Genomic DNA, 22,576 nt, shown 5'->3' with positions numbered 1-22,576 from the left:
AAATTATTTAGCAGGCCGAAGGAATTATAGTACATGAACCATGCACTAGTGAAGCAAATGATAAAGTATAGAAAATTATCATTTTGCAGAAATTAGCAAACAATCTACATTATCATTTTTGTGATTTGAAGAGCGTGACTAAGTCACATGTGCCTACATGCAATGCACCAGAGAGGGTGAAAGTACCAAAGGAAGGTACCCCTCATCTTGTCCTAGGAGCTTCGAAAAATAATAAAATGATAAAAAAATCTAGTTCCTTAAGTCCCAAATAACCGAAGATGTCTGGCGAAAGTGAGGAATGAGAGCTTACCACGATCGATCATAAAAATACCCCAAAGTAAGAAGAAGAGAGCTAGTTGAGACTTGGCGAATGTATGGAACCTAAGAAAATAGGCATAGTAGATTTGAATCTTTCCACGTAGGAAGAAACCAGAGAAAATGCGCACACTGAAATTGACGCTGGTAAACTAAAGGACCTTTCTCCCATAGTAAGAAATAATGAAGAAGCACCTAAAAGTGCATCTAAAAGAAATAATGAAGAGAAAGATGAAGAAGCACCTGAAAGTGCAACTCATGATAAAATAGCAATAAACTATGTGAATTCAAGAGAATCTTGGAATAGAGTAACAACAATAGTTGATATACTTCGCAAATAAAATTGTCATAGTTATAGATCATGACCATGAGCCTGCATCGCTCACTTAATGTATATGAGGTCAGATTGGGAAGACTGATAGAAGGTAATAACAGCTGAATTGTCGTCCCTAAACAAAAGAGAGGTTTTTAGGCCAGTATGCTGCACAGCTCCCCACATCAAACCAGTAGGATATAAGTGGGTTTTGTTCGTAAGAGAAATGAAAGGAATGAAATTGTGAGGTACAAAGTACGACTAGTTGCACAAAGTTTCACTCAACGTCTAGGCGTTGATTATGAAGAAATCTATTCTCTGGTGATATGTGGTATTACCTTTTAATATTTAATCTCGATGATAGTTAACCTGAAGTTAAAATGAAACTAATGGATGTTGTGACCATATATCTGTATGGTAGCCTTGATTCGAACATCTTTATAGCGTATAGTTCAAGAAATCGCTATATGGATTGAAACAATCTGGTCCCAGAATGGATTTCTATATATGAAGATGATCTGAATATCATTGGTACAGAAGAAGAAATTGAAGGAAGCAAGCTCGTACTTGAAGTCTGAATTTGAAATGAAAGATTTGAGTAAAATCAAGTTTTGCTTAGGCCTGCAGCTAGAGCATGTGACAGATGGATTTTTGTACATCAGTCAAACTACACTCAAAAGGTGTTAGAGTGGTTTGGTTTTGAAAAATCATTTTCCACTAAACCCCCATGGTTAGAAGGTCATTGCAAGTAGATCAAGATCCTTATAGACCTAGAGACGAGGAGGAGAAAGTGTTGGAACCGGAATTCCTATACTTAAGTGCAATAGGTGCGCTGATGTATCTGGCTAATTGCAATAGGCCAACCATAGCGTTTGTAGAAAACCTTCTTTCATGATACAGCGTAGAGCCCACTAAAAAGCATTGGAATGGTATGAAGGATATTCTATGTTACTTATAAGGTAGCAAAGATCTGGGTCTGTTCTACAGAAAGAATCAAGATCTAAAGCTGGTTGGATACGTAAATGTTGGGTATTCGTTAGACCTACATATAGCGATATCACAGACTGGCTATGTTTTCTTATGTGGTGGAACTGCAATATCATAGAAATTGTCAAAGCAAAGTCTTATATCTACTTCGACAAACTACTCGAAAAATATAGTTTTATATAAAGCTGCACTGGAATGAGCATGGCTTAGAAGAGTGATCAAACACATCTAGCAGTCATGTTGTTTCAACACTACTAACACCCCTACTATTATCTATAAACATAATATTGCATGTGTTGCACAAGTGCAATTGGGATATGTGAAAAGCAACTTAATAATGCATATCAATCTCAAGTTCTTTTATGCTCATGACTTGGATAAGATGAATAAAATAAAGGTAATGCATACCAAGTTATGTAAGAATCTTGCAGATTTATGCACTAAGTCTCTTCCTGCATCTAGTTTTGAAAGATGTGTTTGTGGTATTGAGATAATGAGACTTAGAGAGTTGCATATTTCAGGAGGAGAATTTTCACATATACTGATACAAAGAATTAAATATTAGTCAAGAAGATTAAGTACCCAAAGTTAATCATGAAGATTATGTGAAGTATTTGGGTGGATTGTACTCTTTTTTCCTTAAATGAGTTTTTTAAGTTTCTAATGATAAGATTTTTAATGACGCAATTTGTGTGACCATATTATGAGCTATGTACTCTTTCTCTTAATTTTTTCACTAAATTTTTTGAGAGTTTTAATGAGACATATGCATTTCGCGAGAAGTGACTAAGGAGAGTGTTAAGAATCCTGAAGTTTGCAACCAAATGTGAGCCCGTCTCGATCTCTTAAAATATTCGATTCTATCTTTTGTGGGTTTTAAGCACTATATATATAGGATAGAACCTTTTATTGTAGAACACAGATGATTAAAGGATAAGTAGTTTTTTCACTTTATTATAGAACATAGATGAATAAAAAATAAACAATTTTTTCACTATACTATATCTCTTTTGTATAATTATTTTCTTAAGAGATCTCTAAACTATAACTGATAGCTCACGCGGAGGCGTACCAGCAAACCAACCGCCAACAACATATGTTTCCTTTGTTTCTGGTTGGCTCACAGTGATAATTGGCTTATTACCGTCGGGATTTTTGAGGTGAATAATACATGAGCATGATTTTTTACTGTGGCAAATGATAATTGTACATGAATTTAGCCATCATGCTACGTTGTTTAGAAGGTAAAAAGTGGACATCTGAACTTCTGAAGATAGATGAGATATGTTCTCACATCTTTTTTCTCAGTTTAGTCTTTGTGCAGATGATAATAATTGCCACATAGTGAGGTATTAAGTTGCAATACTTGAAGAATATGAATAATTCAGTCTTTGTTCTACCTGGTCATGTTCTCCTATGTTCTAGTGTTTACAAAAAATACTCTAGGTCCATATTCAATTTAAGATTCAGATTGTCCTTTGGAAGTTGAGATGGTGGAGCACTTAAGCTTAGTTCTATGGCTGTAAAAACCGAATTGACTGCCCAGTTAGCTGTTGTTAGTGCTTGAAATTTTGTATCAGTGAAATTTTGATGACTATGCACGCAACTGTCAGTGGGTTTTGCTAAGTTGAAGGAAGAAAATTTTTATTGAGCAATCAAACAAGTAATTATCGATTCAAGGACATACTTGCATTACACGCTCAGTACAGATAATCTTTTGAGAGAGAAAAACCAAGATTATCAGATGACCAGCTTCTCTGAACCTCCACCTTTCTCGCCACTGGCTATTGGGACAGGCCATCCATAACCAACGAACCAAGCTTTGGGCCACCCTGAAGGGCCCGTTACTTCTGGCTCTCTGCAGGCGGTAGACCGGACCCTCAAGAGGCAAACATCCTTGGAACAACTGTAACCAACTCTTCTGTTTTTCCTAAAAGAGTTCTGAAATTACTGCAAATTTTAAGTCAGATGCTAGTCTATAAAAACTACAAAATAAACTCGATCTTGTATGTCTATGAAACCGTCCCAAGTCAATATATACAAATATACTGGCGCAGCTGCAGTTTCATGTTCATCTCCATACATCCTCGAATTCTCTCTCTCTCTCTCTATCTCTCTCTCTCTAACCGTGTAACTGCAGTGGATTAGTGAATATAAAACTGTAGCACTGTTACTAGACCCAAAGGCAGAGTCAGTGCAGGACTACATGCAGGGATCGAGTTCAGATCTCCCCTCCAAAATACTATAGAATTCATGGATCGCATGATGATCGAATACATGCATCATCTCTGACACCAAAGCAGAGAGCGAAAGAGGAAACAGAACATTTATGCATGGCCTCAAAAGTGAGAATCGATCTAATGTTGTGGTAGCAGCACTTAAATCTCTCCGTTAATCCAGCATCAACATGCATACATGTTTGCCAGCAATGGGGATTCAGACTCGACCATGATAGATCATATATAGACGACACAAAAATCAACTGGAAAGAAAAAAAAAGCTTCAGAACTTGCATGCATGCAGGCTTAATTGCCGATCTTCAGACATGCATGTACTGCAGGTAGCTAGCTTTGCAATGGGTGGCTATAGTATAAGTATATATGTACTGGTGGATCGATCTCGATCGTCTCATCTCGTCTCCACGGACGGACGGACGACGGATCCGATGGACCGAAGCTAGTCATAGGTGTGGTCACGAGGCCGCGGCGCTGCAGATCCTGGCCTTGTCGAGCATGGACCACATGACCTGCACGTCCTCGTACGTGCACGCCATCACCTCGCCGTACAGCTGCGACGTCCTCTCCGCCGCTTCGCCGCCGTGCGGCGCCATGGCTGCAGAATCGATCAAACCAATCGGGAAGACATGAGCAATCTTTTCGTGATTCATTCCACCACAAACAGAAGGACATGATGATGGATCGTCAGAAATGGAGTAGATGGAAGCTAAGAAATTACCTGAGGACTGGCGGCGGTGGCTCGGCGTCTTCTTGCCGTGCTGCTCTCTCTGCGGGTTGAGCATCTTCCTGAAGGGCGACGTGATGGAGCGAACCCAAGATCCCATGCTGCGAATCATCAACCCAAATCCGTTCCAATCGACAGGTCCGAGCTAGCAGCTAGCTAGTGGTCTATCTCTTCACGTAGATGTATCGAATCGATCGATGTCTTTGCTGTATGCTGGACTGTGTGTGTATGCGAACTACTGTGCTGCGGTAAACAACAACTAGCTACTCGGCCGGGGCCTGAACTACGCCCATATATATCCACGGCAAGAGGAGAGAGAGGAAGAGAAGGGTGAGGAGAGAGATCGAGGAAGGTGGGAGGCAAGATCCGGAAGACGAGTGGTGGGGGCGCACGTTGATGTCGAGCGAAGAAACAGGAAATCAATTAGGCGTCGATTGAAAAGCACTTGGCGCGTTAGTGTCGCCTTGGCCATTTGGCCGGAGAGACGTCGGATCGTCGAAGCTTCGGTGATCTGACGGCTCCGAATTGGCCTGGCTAGGAGCGTGAGGCACATGCACCCGATCGACAAAATCAGAAGGAAGCGATGTCCTTTAATTTGCTGGTTGTGTGTATACGAGTTTACGAAAGAGCGTTATGTTAAATTTAAAATATGTACAGTCGATTTTTTATGCTATTAGTTGGCACTACTACAAAAATTATTTCTAGAGGCGGATGATAACTCGTTTTTACAGGCGTTTAGTGCACCCGCCTATGATCGAAAGTCTGTAGAAATAAATGATTTTCACAAACGCAAAAATGACTGTCTGTAAAAATCTATTATCATAGACGGTTCACTTAAGGAACCGCCTGTGAAAATAGTTTTTCACAGGCGGTTCCTTAAGCGGACCGCCTGTGAAACTTGATTTCCACATACTGTTACTTAAGCGAAATGTCTGTAGGCGGTTACTTAAGCGGACCGTCTGTGATAATCGGTCCCTCAATCGATATTTTTTTGAACCAAAAAAAGAAAAAAAAATTTAGACCGACCAGAAACACCACGCGGTTGGGTTTTTTCGTGCGAAATACTCGCACTACACCGTTTTTGGCACTCGAACTCGAAACCTGTCGGATTGCGTGAACTCTCCCCACCATCACACCAGAGAACGACTACTGAACATATGAGCATATGTAATTCTTTTGATATCTGCAATCCGAAATTTTAAATGATTATTTGGGCATCTAAATGACTTCAAATGAAAAAAAATTCAACTACAAAGTTGTAGATTTCATCGAGGGCTACAATTTTCATATAGACTTTATCCTCATCCGACTTCTTATAAAAAAAGTTATGAATTTTTAAAGATAAGCTATCACCTATTTTTTATAAACGGTTTCTTAAACGGACCGCCTGCAATAATGTGGTCATTTCTACAGACGGTTCACGTCAAGAACCGCCTGTGAAAATAGATGATAGTTTATTTTTAAAAATTCATAACTTTTTCATATGAAGTTCGATGAGGATAAAGTTTATATAAAAATTATAACCCTCGACGAGATCTACAACTTTTTAGTTGAAAAGTTTTTCATTTGAAGTCATTTAGATACCCAAATAATCGTTTGAAACTTTAAACGATTATTTGGATATCTAAATAACTTCAAATAAAAAAATGTCAACTACAAAGTTGTAGATCTTATCGAGAGCTACAATTTGCATATAGATTTTTTCCTCATCCTACTTCATATACAAAAGTTATGATTTTTTTAATAAATAATCATTTCTAGAGACAGTTCACGTAAGGAACCGTATGTGGAAATAACCATTTTTATAGGCGGTTCCTTATATGAACCACCTATGATAATAATCTATTATCACAGACAGTTCACATAAGAAACTACCTGTAAAAATATATTTCTACAGACGATCCATAACCGCAGGAGACCCTCACCAATTATTGAGGCGGTTTTTCAAATAAACCGCCTATAGAAAGTTACCTTAAGTGTCTCGAAAAATAGTTTTTTATAGTGTGGTGCATTTTATGAGGACCAAAAATGGACATATGAGAATGGCTTAGCTCATGCAAATTTTACGTAGGAACGTGATTTCATATATTGTGCCATAGTATTTCTGTGTACGACTTTTACATATACCGAATAAAAAGTACCCCATGCCATGCGAGCGAGAAGAGGATCGTGGGTCATGGCTGCACGTGCCGCGTGGTGCAGGCGAGGCGGCTCGATGGGTCGATGCCATGAACGTGAGGAGAAAGACAGGACAGAATCATGAGGTCGCATGCAAGCGAACATGCGTGCAGATCACCCGGGCCCGGCTCCGCCGCCCCAGAAGCCGTGCACCTTGTGCTCGTATCGGTCTCACGCACTCGCGTGATGCATGCACGCCTGTTTCCCGCGTCTCTCTCTCTCTCTCTCTCTCTCTCTCTCTCTCTCTCTCTCTCTCTCTCTCTCTCTCTCTCGTGTGGTTTTGCAAAACAAGGTTTGGAAATCGCCTCGGCCGCCGTGCACCGGCCACCGTGACGACCGGCCATCAACGGTTTCTCCGTGTCCGGTATGGCGCATCAGCTCGAGCTTATCTTCGGAGGACGTCGGTACTTATCTACCGACGGAAATCCTGATTAACATTGGAGAACGCAAATGGAGCCAATAAAAATATGATGTCGGCCGGCCGGCCGGCCGGACGGACGGACTGATTAACAACCTTCTCGTCCGGTCACCCCTGAAATTATATCATCCATGTGATGGCCGGTCGTTGCCGGGGCTTCCCAACAACACTTGACCTCGATCCAAGCAATATGCATGTTCACATGTCACATGCATCGTCAGCTCCGGTACTCAAATAGCAATCTATATATGTGCGTAACAGAAATGGTACGTGATGTCGCGGCCGGCGTACCACCGCCGCCGCCGCCGCCGCCCGTGTAGCCGTACGTCGTCGCCGCTCCTCCGTACCCTCCGCGCACCGCTCGCGATTGTGCCGTGCCATTGCTGGTACTGAATTACTGATGCTGGGTCCGCAGCCGCTCCCCTTCTTCCGATCCATCTCCGTCGACTCCGGCCGTCCGTCTCAGTAGTGCTGAAGCCAAGGAAGCCCAGCACGGCATTGGCCGTGCGTAGAAAGATCTATACGCAAGCATGGACCGTACGTACTTTGTTAATTAGGTGCTAGTGATGATAGATTGAGTATGAACGGCGAGCAATAATCAAATGATTTAATCGTAACTGTCAATAACATGGGAGTCTGTCCAACTTCCTGTAATGATATGATTCTAGAAGAGAAGTTGAAAGCCAATATATCTAGCTGGAGTAGCAACTAATTATATAATTAAATCTTGGAACATGCCAGCTGAAAGTTCCTTTGCTATAAATAATTAAAAGCTTGTGATTGCAAGGTTAACATTTGATAATTAAAAGCTAATATGTTCGGCATGTGCAATTTTCAGAGGAAGAAAAGTATATGCTCGACATGTTGAGTATTGTAGCACATGGCCGGGATGAGCTACTAATTAGACGGTGCGACATGCGGTAGCCACAAGCCTAAATATGATATTATCGTCCAGTGCAGCTTTAATTTACTACTACTAAAGCTAGCTAGGGTGTTTCCATGCATCTGCATGTATGATTAGTTTTGGGCATGCGAGTAAAGACATGTTTGTTTTTTATTTTGATTATAAAATTTAACATCAAAAGCAAAAGCAAAAACAAATGATTTTAATATAAAAATTGATTCCCATAATTCATAAGCTAATTTATATTACAAAATTTCATAATCTATAATCTGATGGGAATAAGTTTTCGTGAATTCTATAGATTAACTAGACTCTTACAATCTATTGTAAAAACAAAAAAACCATAAGCTATCGTAGGTTATTCGTGGTTAGGAAACTAACATGTAGAATCTGTGACTAGATAGATAATGATGTATTCTGTAGCTAGGTTTGTCCTGAGCCATCTGAGGCCTATCCAACCGAGCTTAGTTGAGTTTTGCAAGGAATGTAATGTTCAACAAACCATCCGTCGAGAGTCAGTGAAGGGTCTATGAGTAGGGATATAAGTGTGTATTTAATATGTAATTTTAGATTATTATTTAATTCATTTTTTCTTTAATTTAAGATCAATTTGTTTTAGCTTGTAATTCTGAAAAACTATTTTTAAAAGCAAAATCTAAAACAATAGATTGTACAATTTGCTTTTCAAAATCTAATCTACTTTTTGACCACAATCTACAAGTTAACTCACTTAAACTTTTTACAGATTGTGACTAATAAAAAAATAAAAGTGTCCATACAAACATCCTCTAATTGCTTACAAATACTATTACTATTTCTAAATTGGTTTTTTTCTCCCGATCCCTGCCAGCCGCCCGCCCCAACCCCGACGCCGCCACCTCTCTCCGCCTGGCAAGACGTACATGGCGCTGCACATGGAGTTCTACGGCGATCGAGGCGCAGCAAGAGAACGCAACGCAGCCGCCGTTGTACGGCTGCCTCGACGGCCGCGGTTTCTTCGGGCTGTACCTCGAGGGCGGCGGCCGGGAGGTCGACGTGCTCTCGTTCGACGCGTTCGGGCAGAACAAGACCGCCGTCTTCCGGCGCATGACTGTAGAAGACGACGACGACCTCCGGGTATAGTGGACAAGCGAATCCAACTATCCAAGGCTTGGACCTCCGACTACAAGGCCATCTCCGAGCGGTGCGGGCTGCCAACCTCGTGCGACGCGTACGGCCTGTGCGTACTGGGTCGTCGCTGAGCACTCGCTCCTGAAGGACCTTAAAGGCTAAGATCCCTTCCATGGAAGCGGCCATGGGATTGCTCGGTGTTGCAGCTCCATGCCCTGCCAGGGAAGTTCCCTTTGGTCGCAAGCCGGCCGCAGACGACGCTGACGGCCACGTTGATGGAGAGTGGCCATCTCTACCACTGGGCTGCAGTGGCGTCAATGGCATCATCTATTGTCGGTGGCTAGTTTACAGTAGTGTTAACCTGAAATTAAGTATGTTGAAACCACAAGTAAACAGACGAGACATTTCAATCGGCTCTCCTTGTCGTGTGTTGTGAATTTGTGATGTAGCTGGTCTGTTGAAAAAATTGTATTTGGTTTATGTATACTCAAACTCACAGTTCAAAAAGTGATTTGAATTCTCAAACAAGAAATCTGCTCATGTCATGTTGACGCCACATGCTATGGTTAAGCAAACAAAAATAATTATCTCTCATCTTGTTATTTAGATGGTTTTCATTACCAAAATTTGTATTCTCATCTTGCTACAAGTCCAAAGCATTATAGTTAGAAATATATGCACACCACACATCTCAATTGCCGTATAATTAGAATCAAATATGATAAACAATAAAAGAAAAGGTTAAATATACATAATTATGCATTAAGAAAAACTAAGATTATTATGGATATTACATAACTAAAGCAAATATCTAACTCATCCTAGAATCCAGGATGCCAAATAATCTTTAGTTTTTGGACCATCGGTTTTTTACAATCTAGCTTTTTAAAATCTACAATTTAGAAGCTACTCTAAAACGAACATACTAGGCAAGAATGAATTTCTAATTTATTTATTTTTAAATATTGAATGATCCAATAATTTAAACATACAAAACTTGCATTCTTATCGGCGAGAAACAGGCTCAAAGGCGATGCCCTCCCGCCCACCCATCTCTGCCACGTTTATTATCGACCCCCACCACCTCACCCCCTCACGCCAGACGCCACCCTACACACTTCAGTTGAAAGACACGAGACAAGGGAGGCACGAGGCGGCTATGAGCGGCGCCCGGCGACAGCACCAACGAGGCGCTCGCGGCAGACAAGGCCCTGCGCGCGCTGGGCTTCGAGTTCACCCGCATCACCGCGCGGGAGGTCGTCGGCCGCCTCCCCGTCACCGAGACGTGCTGCTAGGTACGAACTGAAGCACGTGCGTACACGTACGCACGCCGCTGCTTGGATTATTTATTGTTCGTGAGATGATCGCCGGTGCAGCCGTTCAACTGGCTCAACGGCGGAGACGACGGCGAGCATTGGCGGCTACATGGCGTCGGGGTGCTGGCCGGCGTGCAGCTGTCCATCAACCACATCGAGCTTGCACGCCTCGGCAACCTCGTCCAGGCGCAGGCCACCCCCGTCCAGCTCGGCCGCCAAATCCAGGTGGGGAATTGAACTGTTTCCTTTAAAATTCCTGTGAAATTGCGAAGAATGAAATAGCTGGGAGAATCGATTGCCGAGAAGCAGCAACAAGATGGAGACGTAGTTACATTACAGTTACCAAATTTCACGAAATCAGGTCACAAGCATCACTCTTGGCAACTAGTAAAAGCTGAAACGGAGACCAGGTTTTTCCGGGTCAGTTGGACATGAGTGCTGGAAGTGTTCAGCTTCAGCTGCACATGTTGACCCAATCTTCTCTGATGTGCAGCATGTGAGAAGACATGCCCACTGAAAGAAGAAAATACCGTTCGGGGCCAACCTGAAGCCTATTATCGTTTGGTATGGAAGGAAATTATATAGAATTCTTTGTAAAAAAGACTTTACTGAAAACCTGACTCATACCGTCCTTTCCTTATCTAACAGTTGACACATGCAGAAGAGAGAAGAATGAGAGCACATGTCGTGTTAGAAAAGAGGTTTTCTGAAGTATCAGTCCTATAGAATTTTCTTCTGTTCGGTATAGTGTCCATGCATCATGATGACAATGCTGAGAGTGACAGAGCTTGACCAAAATTTAAGGATTTAGTCATCAAAGAGCAGAACATTGACATTTCTCATACTTTGGTTCAAAACACATTCAAATGAGATTAATAGATCATAATAGAAATAACTCTAAAATGGAGTACTATGTATAGCAACATGGGTTACATACCTAGTGCTAATTTGTTTTTGGCCAAAATGTGTGTGTGTGTGGGGAGGTGGGGGCTCTATGGCCCAGGTTGGCCGAGCTTAAGCTCCGTCACTGCCGGATGACGAACTCATTGCGCAACATATAGAGACGGCAGCAAAATCTAATAAACAGTAGTTGGCAGAGTGAAGCTGAAGTTATTCGCACAATATCATCGGACCTGATCTAACAGAAACCTTGTGCAGGGGAACACAAGAAAAATGGACAAGGAAGTTGACATTTTCATTGCATTAACATAATTCACCGATCATGCTTCTTTGCAGCTCCAGCACTTGACATTTTCAAGGAGGTTGTTAAGGATTTGACAGCGGTCTCTTGCATGCCACCTTCGCAGCTATAGAGCAGAAAACATAATTAGCAGAACTAATATACGTATACTTTGTGGAGTATAAGTGTTTAGACTTTAGCTTTCAGCATGTCTGAACCCTGATGTATGCAGTAATACCAGAAAATGGAGAAGGGAGTGGACATTCTGGTTCCATTCACATAGTTCATTGATAATTCTTCATTGAACTTTCAGTATCTTCAAGTGGTTGTTAATTATTTGGTAGTGGTCACTGCATGCCTTTAGCCTGCCACATTTACAGCTATAGACAGAAACTATAATTAGTAGAAATAATATACATATCAAGTAGTCGCTTCATGAAGTATTTAGACTTTAGCTTTCAGCATGTGTAAAATATGCAGTAGTACCAACTAGCAAAAACCAATGTGTACGTAGCTTGCCTCTTGCTGTCCAATTCTTGTATCTTCAAATATTTCAGTTATTTGCACAGCTTCTGACTTCAATCTTCTCAGACTTATGGTCTAAAACTTTCTTGATTCATCTCAGACTTATGGTCTAAAACTTTCCTGATTCTGAAAGGTTTGGGAGGTCCAGATATGGCGGATAGATCCTTCCACATCAGAGTGCAAAGATTTGGTGTCGACAGCAAGGGTTACCTTATTAACCAACCTATCAACACCAGATGAGATGAAGAGCTATGAAGTACGCATCAAGAGATTTGCAAAGTTGTAGAGAGCAACTCAGGATATGTAACTTACATTATTACATACAGGTGTAGAATAAAATATCTACTTACCAATAGTGTCAGTTTGGAAATTTTTGGGTTCCAGGCGTAATTTGTTACTTGCAGCATGATATTTGCCAAACAAAAGCTACTGGGTACTATGAAAAGCTTATGATTTCTCATATTTATTTAACTGTCCAGAACTACTACGAGAAGCGTGTATGACTTGATAAAGAATTTTAGTAGTAAGTTACAAGTTCAGAACTGACATTTCACGTGCAGATTAATTTCATGTATCTCCCTGTTTTGGCCATGCAGTCCGAGAATGTGCTTTAATACTACTCTCCTTCCCAAATCTACTTAATGTGAGCCTCTTCCTGCAAAGTATCAGGAGGACAAATAGTATAATCACCAATTTTCAATTAAATTTTGGACTGCCTATGACATGTGTTACCTAAGGTTCTTTAGCTGGCTAGTTAAATCATTGATCTCCAAGAAGGACAGCTTTAGTGCAGATAGAGTTCCAGGTACTTCTTCTGCAACTACTTTTGACAGTTTATTTGCTGCAGTTTCCAACTTCTGCAGAGCCTGTTCAAATAAAAAAAGAAAGAAAAATGATTCAGATGAGAGTACTTTCGAGTCTATAAAATAGATATCATTTATTTAGATGATTTACTCACCCTGCATGCTGAAAACGATAATATAGTGAGTGACAGAAAGAAGCTCATCACCTGAAATTAGGATCTAGAAAGTTAATTGTACGGTGTGCAAGAATTATATTAGGGTGAAGTTTGATCGTAGATTTTGGTGACAGGCAGAATTGGTATGGAACTACAACTATCTACTATAGGATACAAGTTATGCCCCATGCAGCTGCGACAGCTAGAATTGATTGTGACTATAGGATACAACTATCTACTGTTGTAGATTTTGGTGAGCATTTTACACTTTTACTTTCAGTAAATTATACGGAGTAATGAACTGACCAATCAATTTTTCATCAGGCTAGCCTCCATACAGGTGCAACTGAAACTAGCTTTGTGGAGTACCGAATCATTTCAGCAAATAAATACAAATGTGAGATAGTGAAATTACTTTGTATCAAAAACAACCTTCACGTACTAGTGCCTATTTCTTTTTTTCTAACAGATACTAGTGGCCATTTCTGTCAGGAACAAAGAGAACCTTAATTGCACATTACTATATATGAGAGCGACGGGGCTTCAAGGCCAGCCGCGGTGTCCACGTCACCGAATTGCTCCTTGGTCGTCCAATTTGGATTTTGCGACTGTGCTGCTGTCCGCCACGCGCCAGGCAAGCATGTCTGCTTGTGCAGTGCATGTGTCGCTGTTGTGTTAACAGGAAGGTTCTGGTGGCCCCCGTGGGCAAGTGTGGCTGCGCGTCCCCCCTCCCCCCCCCCCCCCCAAGTTGGCTCGCGCTATGTGGCCTCTAGGAAGCGCCTAGTTCGGTCCACGTGGCGCCATGCTGCCTACGCAGGAGCACCCCCCCCCCCCCCGGTTGGCTCTCCACATTGTGTGGCTTGTGCCGCGTGTGTGGGCTCCACTGAACAGCTGGGTGGGGTGTAGCCGTGTAGGCCGGTCAATATAACCTAGGCTCCTCCTTTCTCCTCCCTTTTCATCTCTTTGATGTTTGCGATATATGCTTCTTGGCTGCTCAATCTCAGTTCTTGGCTCCTCACTCTTGTCTGCTCTGGTCAGTACCTGTGCTCGCGTTTCGAATCCCTTGCCATGGCAATTTTCGGCTTGTGGTTCCCATTGAGTCCCCGTGGACTGGGTTGCTTCAGCGGTTGCTTTTTAATTGGCTAGATCCATGTCTCTTCCCCTAGCACCCCTTTGATTTGTTTCCCCTTTTTGGTGGTTGCTTTCTATGTCGATGGAATCGACAGGAGGTGTTGCTCGTCCTTCCATCGCTTTCTCCTACTTGTTGGCCACATCTATCGATTCTTTTTTGTTTGTTCACATAGTAGGGGAAAGAGGAGCCGATCTGAAGCTCTCTTTCTTCCCCATTTTCCCTATATCCTTGGATCGCTTACTCCTTTGACGATTTTAAGGTTTTCATGTCCTTTTTCACACGCCTTTGTGTGGATATTTGGCTCATTTGCCCCTTGTTTCGTCCATCGCTTCGTTGTTTCTGTGTTTGTTTATTGCTTTGTGTTTGCCTTGGCGCGTGTTTGTTTGTTCCTCCTTGTAGGTTCCTTTTTTTAGTTTGTTTTTGTACGCATGGAAAAAAAAGAAAGAAAAACGACAAGGGATAGCCTAATAATTTTCCCCCCTGTGTTTCCCTAGCTATTGCAGCGAAGGAGTATCGAGGAGGGATCCATTCCAGTTTTCTTTTGTTCGTTGCTTCTAGTATGGTGTTGTTGGCGTCCTGTTCGCTCCACCCCCTGCCCTGGCCTCGCTTCCTCTCCCTCCTGCTTTTTGGAACAGAAAAACTTACAAAAACCATCTCCCTTGTTTCATTGATGTACCGATGTGTGCTTATTAGGCTAACGGGTATTCTTCCTTTCCATGCAGGTTTCCTCCTCTTGTAGCTCTTCGCGTTGTTTGATCCGCAAGAAGCGTGCCGCAGGGTTGAGTGTGCTAATTTTGGTAAGATGTGGCCCCCTCCTCTTACTGTCTCTGATCCTCCTATAACATTATATGTATATAATGGTAGACCATCAGTGCTATCTAAGGCACTAAGTGTAGCCGACCCGCATTGTCATGCACGGCTGCAACTAGATACTTTGAGCAGGATAGTGTCAGGCTCTCCTAGTGGTACTCATGTATAGCTTAGCAGTTAGCACCCACCAATATGTGGGCAACAAAGCTACTCTTATAATTCTAGGCAACCAATACGATAAGAATGTTCGGTAGTACCTCCAGCACTGTTGACTATTAGATCTCTATAACTATGTGCTAAACTTAATAATCAACGCTACTGCCATCTGTGACAATACTACATTTAACTCCTCCAAGTGTCGTTCACTATGTCATTATAAAAAAAGCAAATATTTATTTGCTATCATCGAAATCTATGTGGATCTCGCTTTGTGTTCGCTCTAATCATTAATCCAACGGAATATTTTCCCCTGCCATATTAATAAGCACGAGACCTAGATCCTTTAATTTATGGCTCTTCAATCGCCCTTTTCTTAGACCAAGTTAATCCAACAGACGGAGCAAATGTTTCATACTATACAAAGCTTTACCTCCTCCAGATACATTTGTACAACGCATATCAACACAAACTACAAGAACAATGAATGAAAAGAAAAAAACACGTTTACAGGCTTCAGAAAACTCTCTCAACTCACATAGCCTACATATCCCGCACGATAGAGCCCAGTCACATTCCGCTTGATAGATGTAATTCTTCTACACCTTTCCAGAAAGATGACAGAGCCAAACTTCCACCATCCATAAAGCCATTTATTTACTGTCATCGACCACATAAAAGAACTCTTAGGGCAACGGAGTCTCCAAATCTGCAAATTCCAGTGCTACAGTACTTTGCGATCTACTGTAGCACTGAGAATTCATCTCCAACAGATCCTCTATCCAGTGATACAGTACTGATACAGTGTTAGAGATAGGGGATGCTGTAATAGTATTTTGAGGATGAAAATTTGAGGTAGCTGTTGGAGATGGTCTTAGCTATAGGCACCACAATGCCTTTTATTGATATTCATCCCACGCTTCATCGAAATTACACATAGGCCCCAGTAACATATCTTTTTTCCCCAGGCATTTAACAATACTTCAGAACACCATTTTCTCCTCCCCAATAACATATTTCATATATTCAAAAAACCACTTACTATACCCCCAAAATTCATAATGTTTTTCTCTTCGGTACAAGAAAATTAACACACGATCGGTCTTAACACACTTAAACTTAAAACCTACCCAAACCAGATTAACCAATTCCCATACGAAGAAAAAGGAAGAAAAAAGGTTGCAATTCGAACTCTACCTAAACAAATAAATACAACTCAACCTTCTAGGTAATAATTATATTTCCCGATTCCTTACAATCAACTCAACTAAACACCATGCTTATTTAACAAGAAAATTCCCGATTCGGTACAAGAAAATTAACACACGATCGATTTTAACACATTTAAACTTAAAACCTAGCCAAACCAGATTAACCAATTCCCATAAGAAGAAAAAGGAAGAAAAAAGGTTGCAATTCGAACTCTACCTAAACAAATACATACAACTCAACCTTCTAGGTCATAATTATATTTCCCGATTCCTTACAATCAACTCAACTAAACACCATGCTTATTTTTATTTCCTACCTATTTTTCTCGCTCCTCAATATACACCTTCACATATTACCAGTCATCACTACACAAACAAAATAAATAAAAAGCACTAAAAAATTATTGCTCGCGCGTAGGGGCGCCGCGCACAAGCCACTAGTTTCTATAAATGGTCATGTTACAATCTGTTGCTCCAGCCTATGAGCTATGGGGTGCATGGAGGCTGGAGCCAAAGCCCCAAAGCAAAGGTTCAGTACTAATAGTGGGGAGAGAGGAAAGCTATATGGGTAGGATCATAGTCACCAAAAATCCGGATCGAGTAACGGGGTAGCGAGACGCGGATCGACACCTGTCAAAAGTGTTGTACGAAGGGGGTTGTCGGAGGGTGAACTCCTCAAGCGGGGATCCAGAGGGACTCCCTTTGAGATTCGGCCAAGGGGATGATTCTGAATCCGCTTCGTAGGTGAAATAAATAGGAATAAATGAGATGCAGGTGGAGGTGGAATGATCGGATGCAGGAAGTAGTAAATGCTCAGAGGATTTTTAGACAAGTTCGGACCGCACTGGACGTAACACCCTACTCCTGTGTGTATGCTATAAATGCTCTGAGAATGTCTCTCTGAGTATCTGCTGGGGTACAAGAATATTTGTCTAAGTCTAGAGCTTCGTGCTCCTTGTTCTTCGGTTGATCTATCTTCTGTGCTTCGGTGTTGTCGTCCGTTGTCTCGATCTCAACTCAGCTCAACTTGAACTCTCCTTCTCCGGGGAGCCCGCCCCGCTTATATACCCGCCGGGGCGGTAGCGTGCCCAGAAAGGGTAACGCGAGTTCCAAGGCGCTATAAATGGAAAGCAACCATCATGGGCTGTTGCGTGAGGTGACGGGGAGGGTTGAAAACGCGCCCTCGTCTGGTCTTGTTCGTCATCATGCCGCTTTTCAACAGACGCCGCGGGGAGGGCCCACCAGGCGGCCACCGAGCAGCCCGGCGTGCCCGCCCGGTCAGAGCAAGCCTGACACAGCAGGGCGGTAGGTGGGGCGCCTCGAGCTCTGCGACGTTATCCCGAGGCGCGCCGGATGACACGCGATGTGACCCGTGCATTAAATGTCCCCACGCCTCCCTGCCAAGCCGTGGCAGGGACTGACAGTAAGCGTGGGAGGAGCAGTTGGAAGTGACAGGTCACGCGCCCTCTTAAATACAGCATCGGGCCTCTCACCAGTTGACACCTCACCGCTGGGTCCTTGTGGGGACCACCGACAAAGGACTCCTCAGGCCCTCGAGGAACCGAGCGCTCGAGGGCCACTGTTCACAACCCTGAGCACTCTCTCCCAGACATGCCCTTTCTTGGTCCTCGGGGAACTGAGTGCTCGGGGGCCACTGTTCAAGGCCCCGAGCACTCTCTCCCGGAACTTGGCTTTTTTGGTCCTCGGGGAACCGAGTGTTCGGGGGCCATTGTTCGCGGCCCCGAGCACTCTCTCCCGGAACTTGGCTTTTCTTATCATCGGGGAACTTGGGTGCTCGAGGGCCACTGTTCGCAGCCCCTAGCACTCTCTTCCCGGTACTTGGTCTTCTCGGCCATCGGGGAACTCGGGTACTCAGGGATCACTGTTCGTGGCCCCGAGCACCCTCTCCCGGAACTTGGTCTTCTCGGGCCATCGGGGAACTCGGGTACTCGGGGATCACTGTTCGTGGCCCCAAGCACCCTCTCCCGGAACTTAGTCTAATCGTACCTCGGGGAGATAACCCCCGAGGGAGGGCGCCACGTGGCACTCTGCTGTTCTAGCCTCGGGACTCGGGGACCCCCGGTTCCTGTGTCACCGACAGGGGTATACTTCTTCGGGACGACAATTCGCGACACAGTACGTGACCGCAAGGATTCCGGGTCAATGACCCCGGGATGAAGCTTGAGGTCGAGGATCAGTGTACCTTATCCACATGTAAATGCATCATATATTTAAAAGGAGAAAAAGAAAAGAAAAGAGAATGAAGGATTAATTGGGCTGTCATTTGCTGGCCCATCCAACCTTATCTTTTTCACCCCATCCATCCTTACGTCAGTGGTGAATCTGAACACACGTAGCGCAGTGGCCATTTCTTTTCCCTTCGCTGTTCTCTCTCCTGAAATGCAGCACCACCTCTTGTCGCCTCAGAAGCTGCAGCCGCACACTCCCGTTTCAATCCTTCGATGTTGTGCCGCCTCTTGTCACCTCGGAAGCTGCTGCCAAGCACACCCTCTCGTGGCCTTTCTCTCTCCCTCACACTCGCCTCCCGAGCGGCACCATCGGATATCCTCCCGCCGTGGTTGCGGCCGCCTCCGCCAGATATGCCTCCGCTGCGGAAGCCGAAGCCCCCTCCACCGCTACCACCATCGCCGCTGCCCTTGACGTTAGATCCATCGGGGCCGGTGACGTTGACGACCTTGGTGCGGTCGACCTTGCCCTCAGAGAGGGAGAACTCGACAGTCGCGCCATCGGACACGCTGCCTTGCCGTAGACTTGTGCGGCAAAGAGCGATGACCCTGTCAGAATAGGGACATCGACCCCATACATCCCCGACCCTTGATTCAGGACAGAGTCCAGGGGTCGAGGAACGCGAGGTCAACCCCTTATCCGGTGACTATGGGCAGGATTAAAATTTGAGCAAGAACAACAGGAAAGTAGGATACACAAGAATAACGAGAAGAGTTGGAGAGCACAGGGTGGAACACAAGATAGGAGCACTGTATGTCTCAGTGCGAAGGGTGGCACATTATGTTTGTCTCATGTCTACTGCTAGTTTCAATGCTTAATCTCCACGACTACCAAACAATGCTGCTCTGAAGTGGTACCAATTATTTTTTTCGAGAACGCGCCTGAGCACGTTTTTTCATTAAGAGGAAGAAGAAACCCAGCGACGCCTCGCCTAAGCGAGAGCAGCAGCGAGTACAAAGTTCAGGAATACATCACGTACGTTGCAAGACGCAACCAGAAAGCAACAAGAAAGAAAGAAGAGATAAACAACTATCCTAAGCAGGCAGGAGGAGCGATAACAACGTCCTGTACCGGCTTGAATCCAGCATCTGCCTTCATCCATAATTTTTCTGCTCAGGGGACCCGACAAGGAAGAAGAACGGTTGAAGACGCGTCCGTTCCTCTCCTTCCAAATGAACCAGCAACCCAGAATAACCAGGGAATCAAAACCGCGCCTAAGCTCCATGGAAACCTGATTACGAGAATGTAGCCACCAAGCGACGAGCTCAATGTCGGCCGTAGGAATAAGGTGGTCGAGACCCGAAGGACGTAAAAGATGGAACCAAACCTCTCTGCTGCAGGCACAACCAAGAAACAAATGGTGTATAGTTTCTGGAGCCTGGGCACAAAGGGAACACGGACCACCATTGCGCAAGTTGTGCCGTTGAAGACGGTCATTCGTCCAGCAGCGCCCATACAACGCCAACCAAAAGAATCTGCACTTTGCCGGCGCCTTAGTCTTCCATAGTTGCCTCGCACCCGGAAGCTCTGTCTACCCAAAGAAGAAGACCCTATATGCTGACGAAGCGGAGTATTGCTAATTTTCTGACCAACGCCAAATGAATCTGTCTGGGTCTGGAGACAAGGCTACCCGTTCCACAGCGTCCCAGACGCGCAAATAATCAACCAAGACCTGCACGGTGAGAGAGCCTTTGATGTCGCGCACCCAACACCGGTTGCACAAGGCGTGCTCCACAGTTCTAGAACGCGTCGGGCGCTTGCCGACCGCCATGAAAAGGTGAGGCGCCATTTGCTTGATGGATCGGCCAGCTAACCAAGAGTCCGACCAAAATAAAGTGTTGGCGCCATTACCAACCTCGACCCTGCAGGAGGCTTGGAACATGGTGCGGATGATTGGTTCGGAAGATTGACCAACTCACGGATGGTTGTAAGTTGCAACAACACATGCTACAAGTCTGCATGCGGCAACATGTTTGCTCATTCTTTAACATTGTAGGCAACTATGTCACAACTTGTGCTAATCCAACCTTGTTCTGGGCACTCTTGCTAACTAAGATAGGCAATGAAATATAGACACAATGAACACTGCTCCTCTATACATCAATATCTCACAAAGAACAATCTTTACTGAGCATCTGAACACAGCTAGCCCTTTAAAGAAGCATGTAATAACATTAAACTAAAATTAAATCTAACTCCAAGGACCAAGAATTTGCACGCATCTTGCCATTCTGCTCAAAAGTTACCATCTTGAGGTGCACAGAGCACTGGAAAATCGATAACTCTTTGCCTTGAGCTGTTCGTTGATATTGTCAATCTCGATAATTACTAATCTATATTGCGCCTGACATGTATCTAAAAATGAATCATTTTCGAGAACCATCGACGAACCAAGAATTCGGATTAAACAACCCGCTTACGGCTCGACCAATCGCTCCTCAAAACCAGCAAGACCAACGCAAACCCAAAGGCAAAAGAATAGCAGAGGCATGATACCGCAGAGAGAACGACGAGGAGTAAGGCGAGCCCCGTCTCGGCGTCCCTCCGGACGGCGCCGGCGGCGAGCGGCGGAGGCGACTCCGCCGCCACGAGGCGTGGCTGCGGCTGGTACCGCGCACTGCCGCCACAGGCTAGGCCACGGGAGGATCTCGAAGCACACGTGGGTCTGAGAAAGAGGCAGCGCCTGTGAGGGTGTGTCAGCGCCGCCGCCGGCGAAGAGACGAGCGCCGGTCGAGAGCTCATCGGAGCGCCTCTTCGTCGAGGGACCCCGAGAATCGGATGAACAAGCTGTCAAGGAAGAAGATATTTTTGCGTCGTGGGCTGCTCGGCTTAATTACGAAAGGACAAAGTGTAGTGCAGACCTGTCCAACAGAACCTGATGGGCCGGCCCGCCACAGGCCCGGCTAGGCATGATTCATTTCTATTTTCCATGTCCAATCGCAGATTAAGGTACGGTCCGTCGTACCCAGCTAAGTAAAAGGATGGGCCGTGTCGGCTTGCGTGTCGAAGGTGTGGTCCACGGTATGGCTTGTGAGCTACTATGTCGTGTCGGGTTGGTCTGAACATAGTGCAACACGTCATGCTGTGCCGGGCGGTAGGACACGGCGACGGTGTAGTGGGCCGGGGCGGTGGCGCAGAGTGGCTAGGGCAAGGTAGGGGCGGCAGCATAGGGACGGGGTGGAGTCGAGCTAGGCCGTGCCGGCATGGCATACCGTGAAGTCGACCCAGGAATGACATGTCATACCATGTTTAGATCGTGCCTACAGTAGCTGATCTCATGCCGGTTCAATTGGCTAGCTTTAGTGTAGTAAAATGTGGAGTGAGACAGCCCACTTAAAACCATGTATGTAGGGTCAAGGGTCTCATGCCCTGTTTTGGTGGAAAAGTTATTTTCTATCGGATTATAGATCGTAAGATTTTGTAATATAACTTGATTTATGATTATAAAAATTAGTTTTTAAAATATAACTGTTTATTTTTTATTTTCACTTTTAAGTTAGAATTCATAATTAAAATAAAAAATAAACAGGATCTTACTCCGCTTGCACCTCATCTGTACAATGCTGCACAATACACACCGCTTGCCGTCTTCCAAAGACAGTTACTATAGACATCTTTGCTAAATTTAGGTAGAGATTTAATAGTATAATAAGTGTTTTACGATAAATATTACATATTTATTAAATCTTATTTGTTTAGTTGCTGAATTGTGATGGAAATATTTTATTCCATTACTTAAAAAAACGTCGAGGCCCGCAGTCGAGCGTTCACTTCGTAGAATTCATCGCGCGCGTAGATCGCAATTCCAAGCATGGAAACTAAGCGGAGCCTTCCATGCTTGCATCGTGAGCTAAT

General features: G+C 44.1%; 2 protein-coding genes across 3 annotated transcripts; both read right to left on the bottom strand.

The window, feature by feature from the left end:
* Positions 1-3,973: 3,973 nt before the first annotated feature.
* Positions 3,974-4,828, bottom strand: LOC133929671 (uncharacterized). The gene is made up of 2 exons (XM_062376459.1): positions 4,571-4,828; positions 3,974-4,447 (listed from the first exon to the last, which is right to left on the bottom strand). The coding sequence occupies exons 1-2, from the start codon at positions 4,686-4,688 to the stop codon at positions 4,308-4,310; spliced, it is 258 nt and encodes an 85-aa protein (XP_062232443.1). The 5' UTR covers positions 4,689-4,828; the 3' UTR covers positions 3,974-4,307.
* A 6,751-nt stretch (positions 4,829-11,579) lies between these two features.
* LOC133928398 (uncharacterized) lies at positions 11,580-21,534 on the bottom strand. 2 transcript variants are annotated; one of them, XM_062374714.1, is made up of 7 exons: positions 21,218-21,534; positions 13,166-13,216; positions 12,940-13,073; positions 12,755-12,862; positions 12,183-12,430; positions 11,921-12,062; positions 11,580-11,809 (listed from the first exon to the last, which is right to left on the bottom strand). In XM_062374714.1, the coding sequence occupies exons 1-4, from the start codon at positions 21,461-21,463 to the stop codon at positions 12,775-12,777; spliced, it is 519 nt and encodes a 172-aa protein (XP_062230698.1). In that variant the 5' UTR covers positions 21,464-21,534; the 3' UTR covers positions 11,580-11,809; positions 11,921-12,062; positions 12,183-12,430; positions 12,755-12,774. The 2 variants fall into 2 exon arrangements, with proteins under 2 accessions (XP_062230698.1, XP_062230699.1); XM_062374715.1 differs by lacking the exon at positions 12,183-12,430.
* Positions 21,535-22,576: the final 1,042 nt, after the last annotated feature.

The sequence above is a fragment of the Phragmites australis genome, chromosome 9 (assembly GCF_958298935.1).
Source record: "Phragmites australis chromosome 9, lpPhrAust1.1, whole genome shotgun sequence".
Classification (NCBI taxonomy): domain Eukaryota; kingdom Viridiplantae; phylum Streptophyta; class Magnoliopsida; order Poales; family Poaceae; genus Phragmites; species Phragmites australis.
Note: the sequence above shows the minus strand (reverse complement) of the source record. Positions and strands in the feature narration are given on the sequence as shown.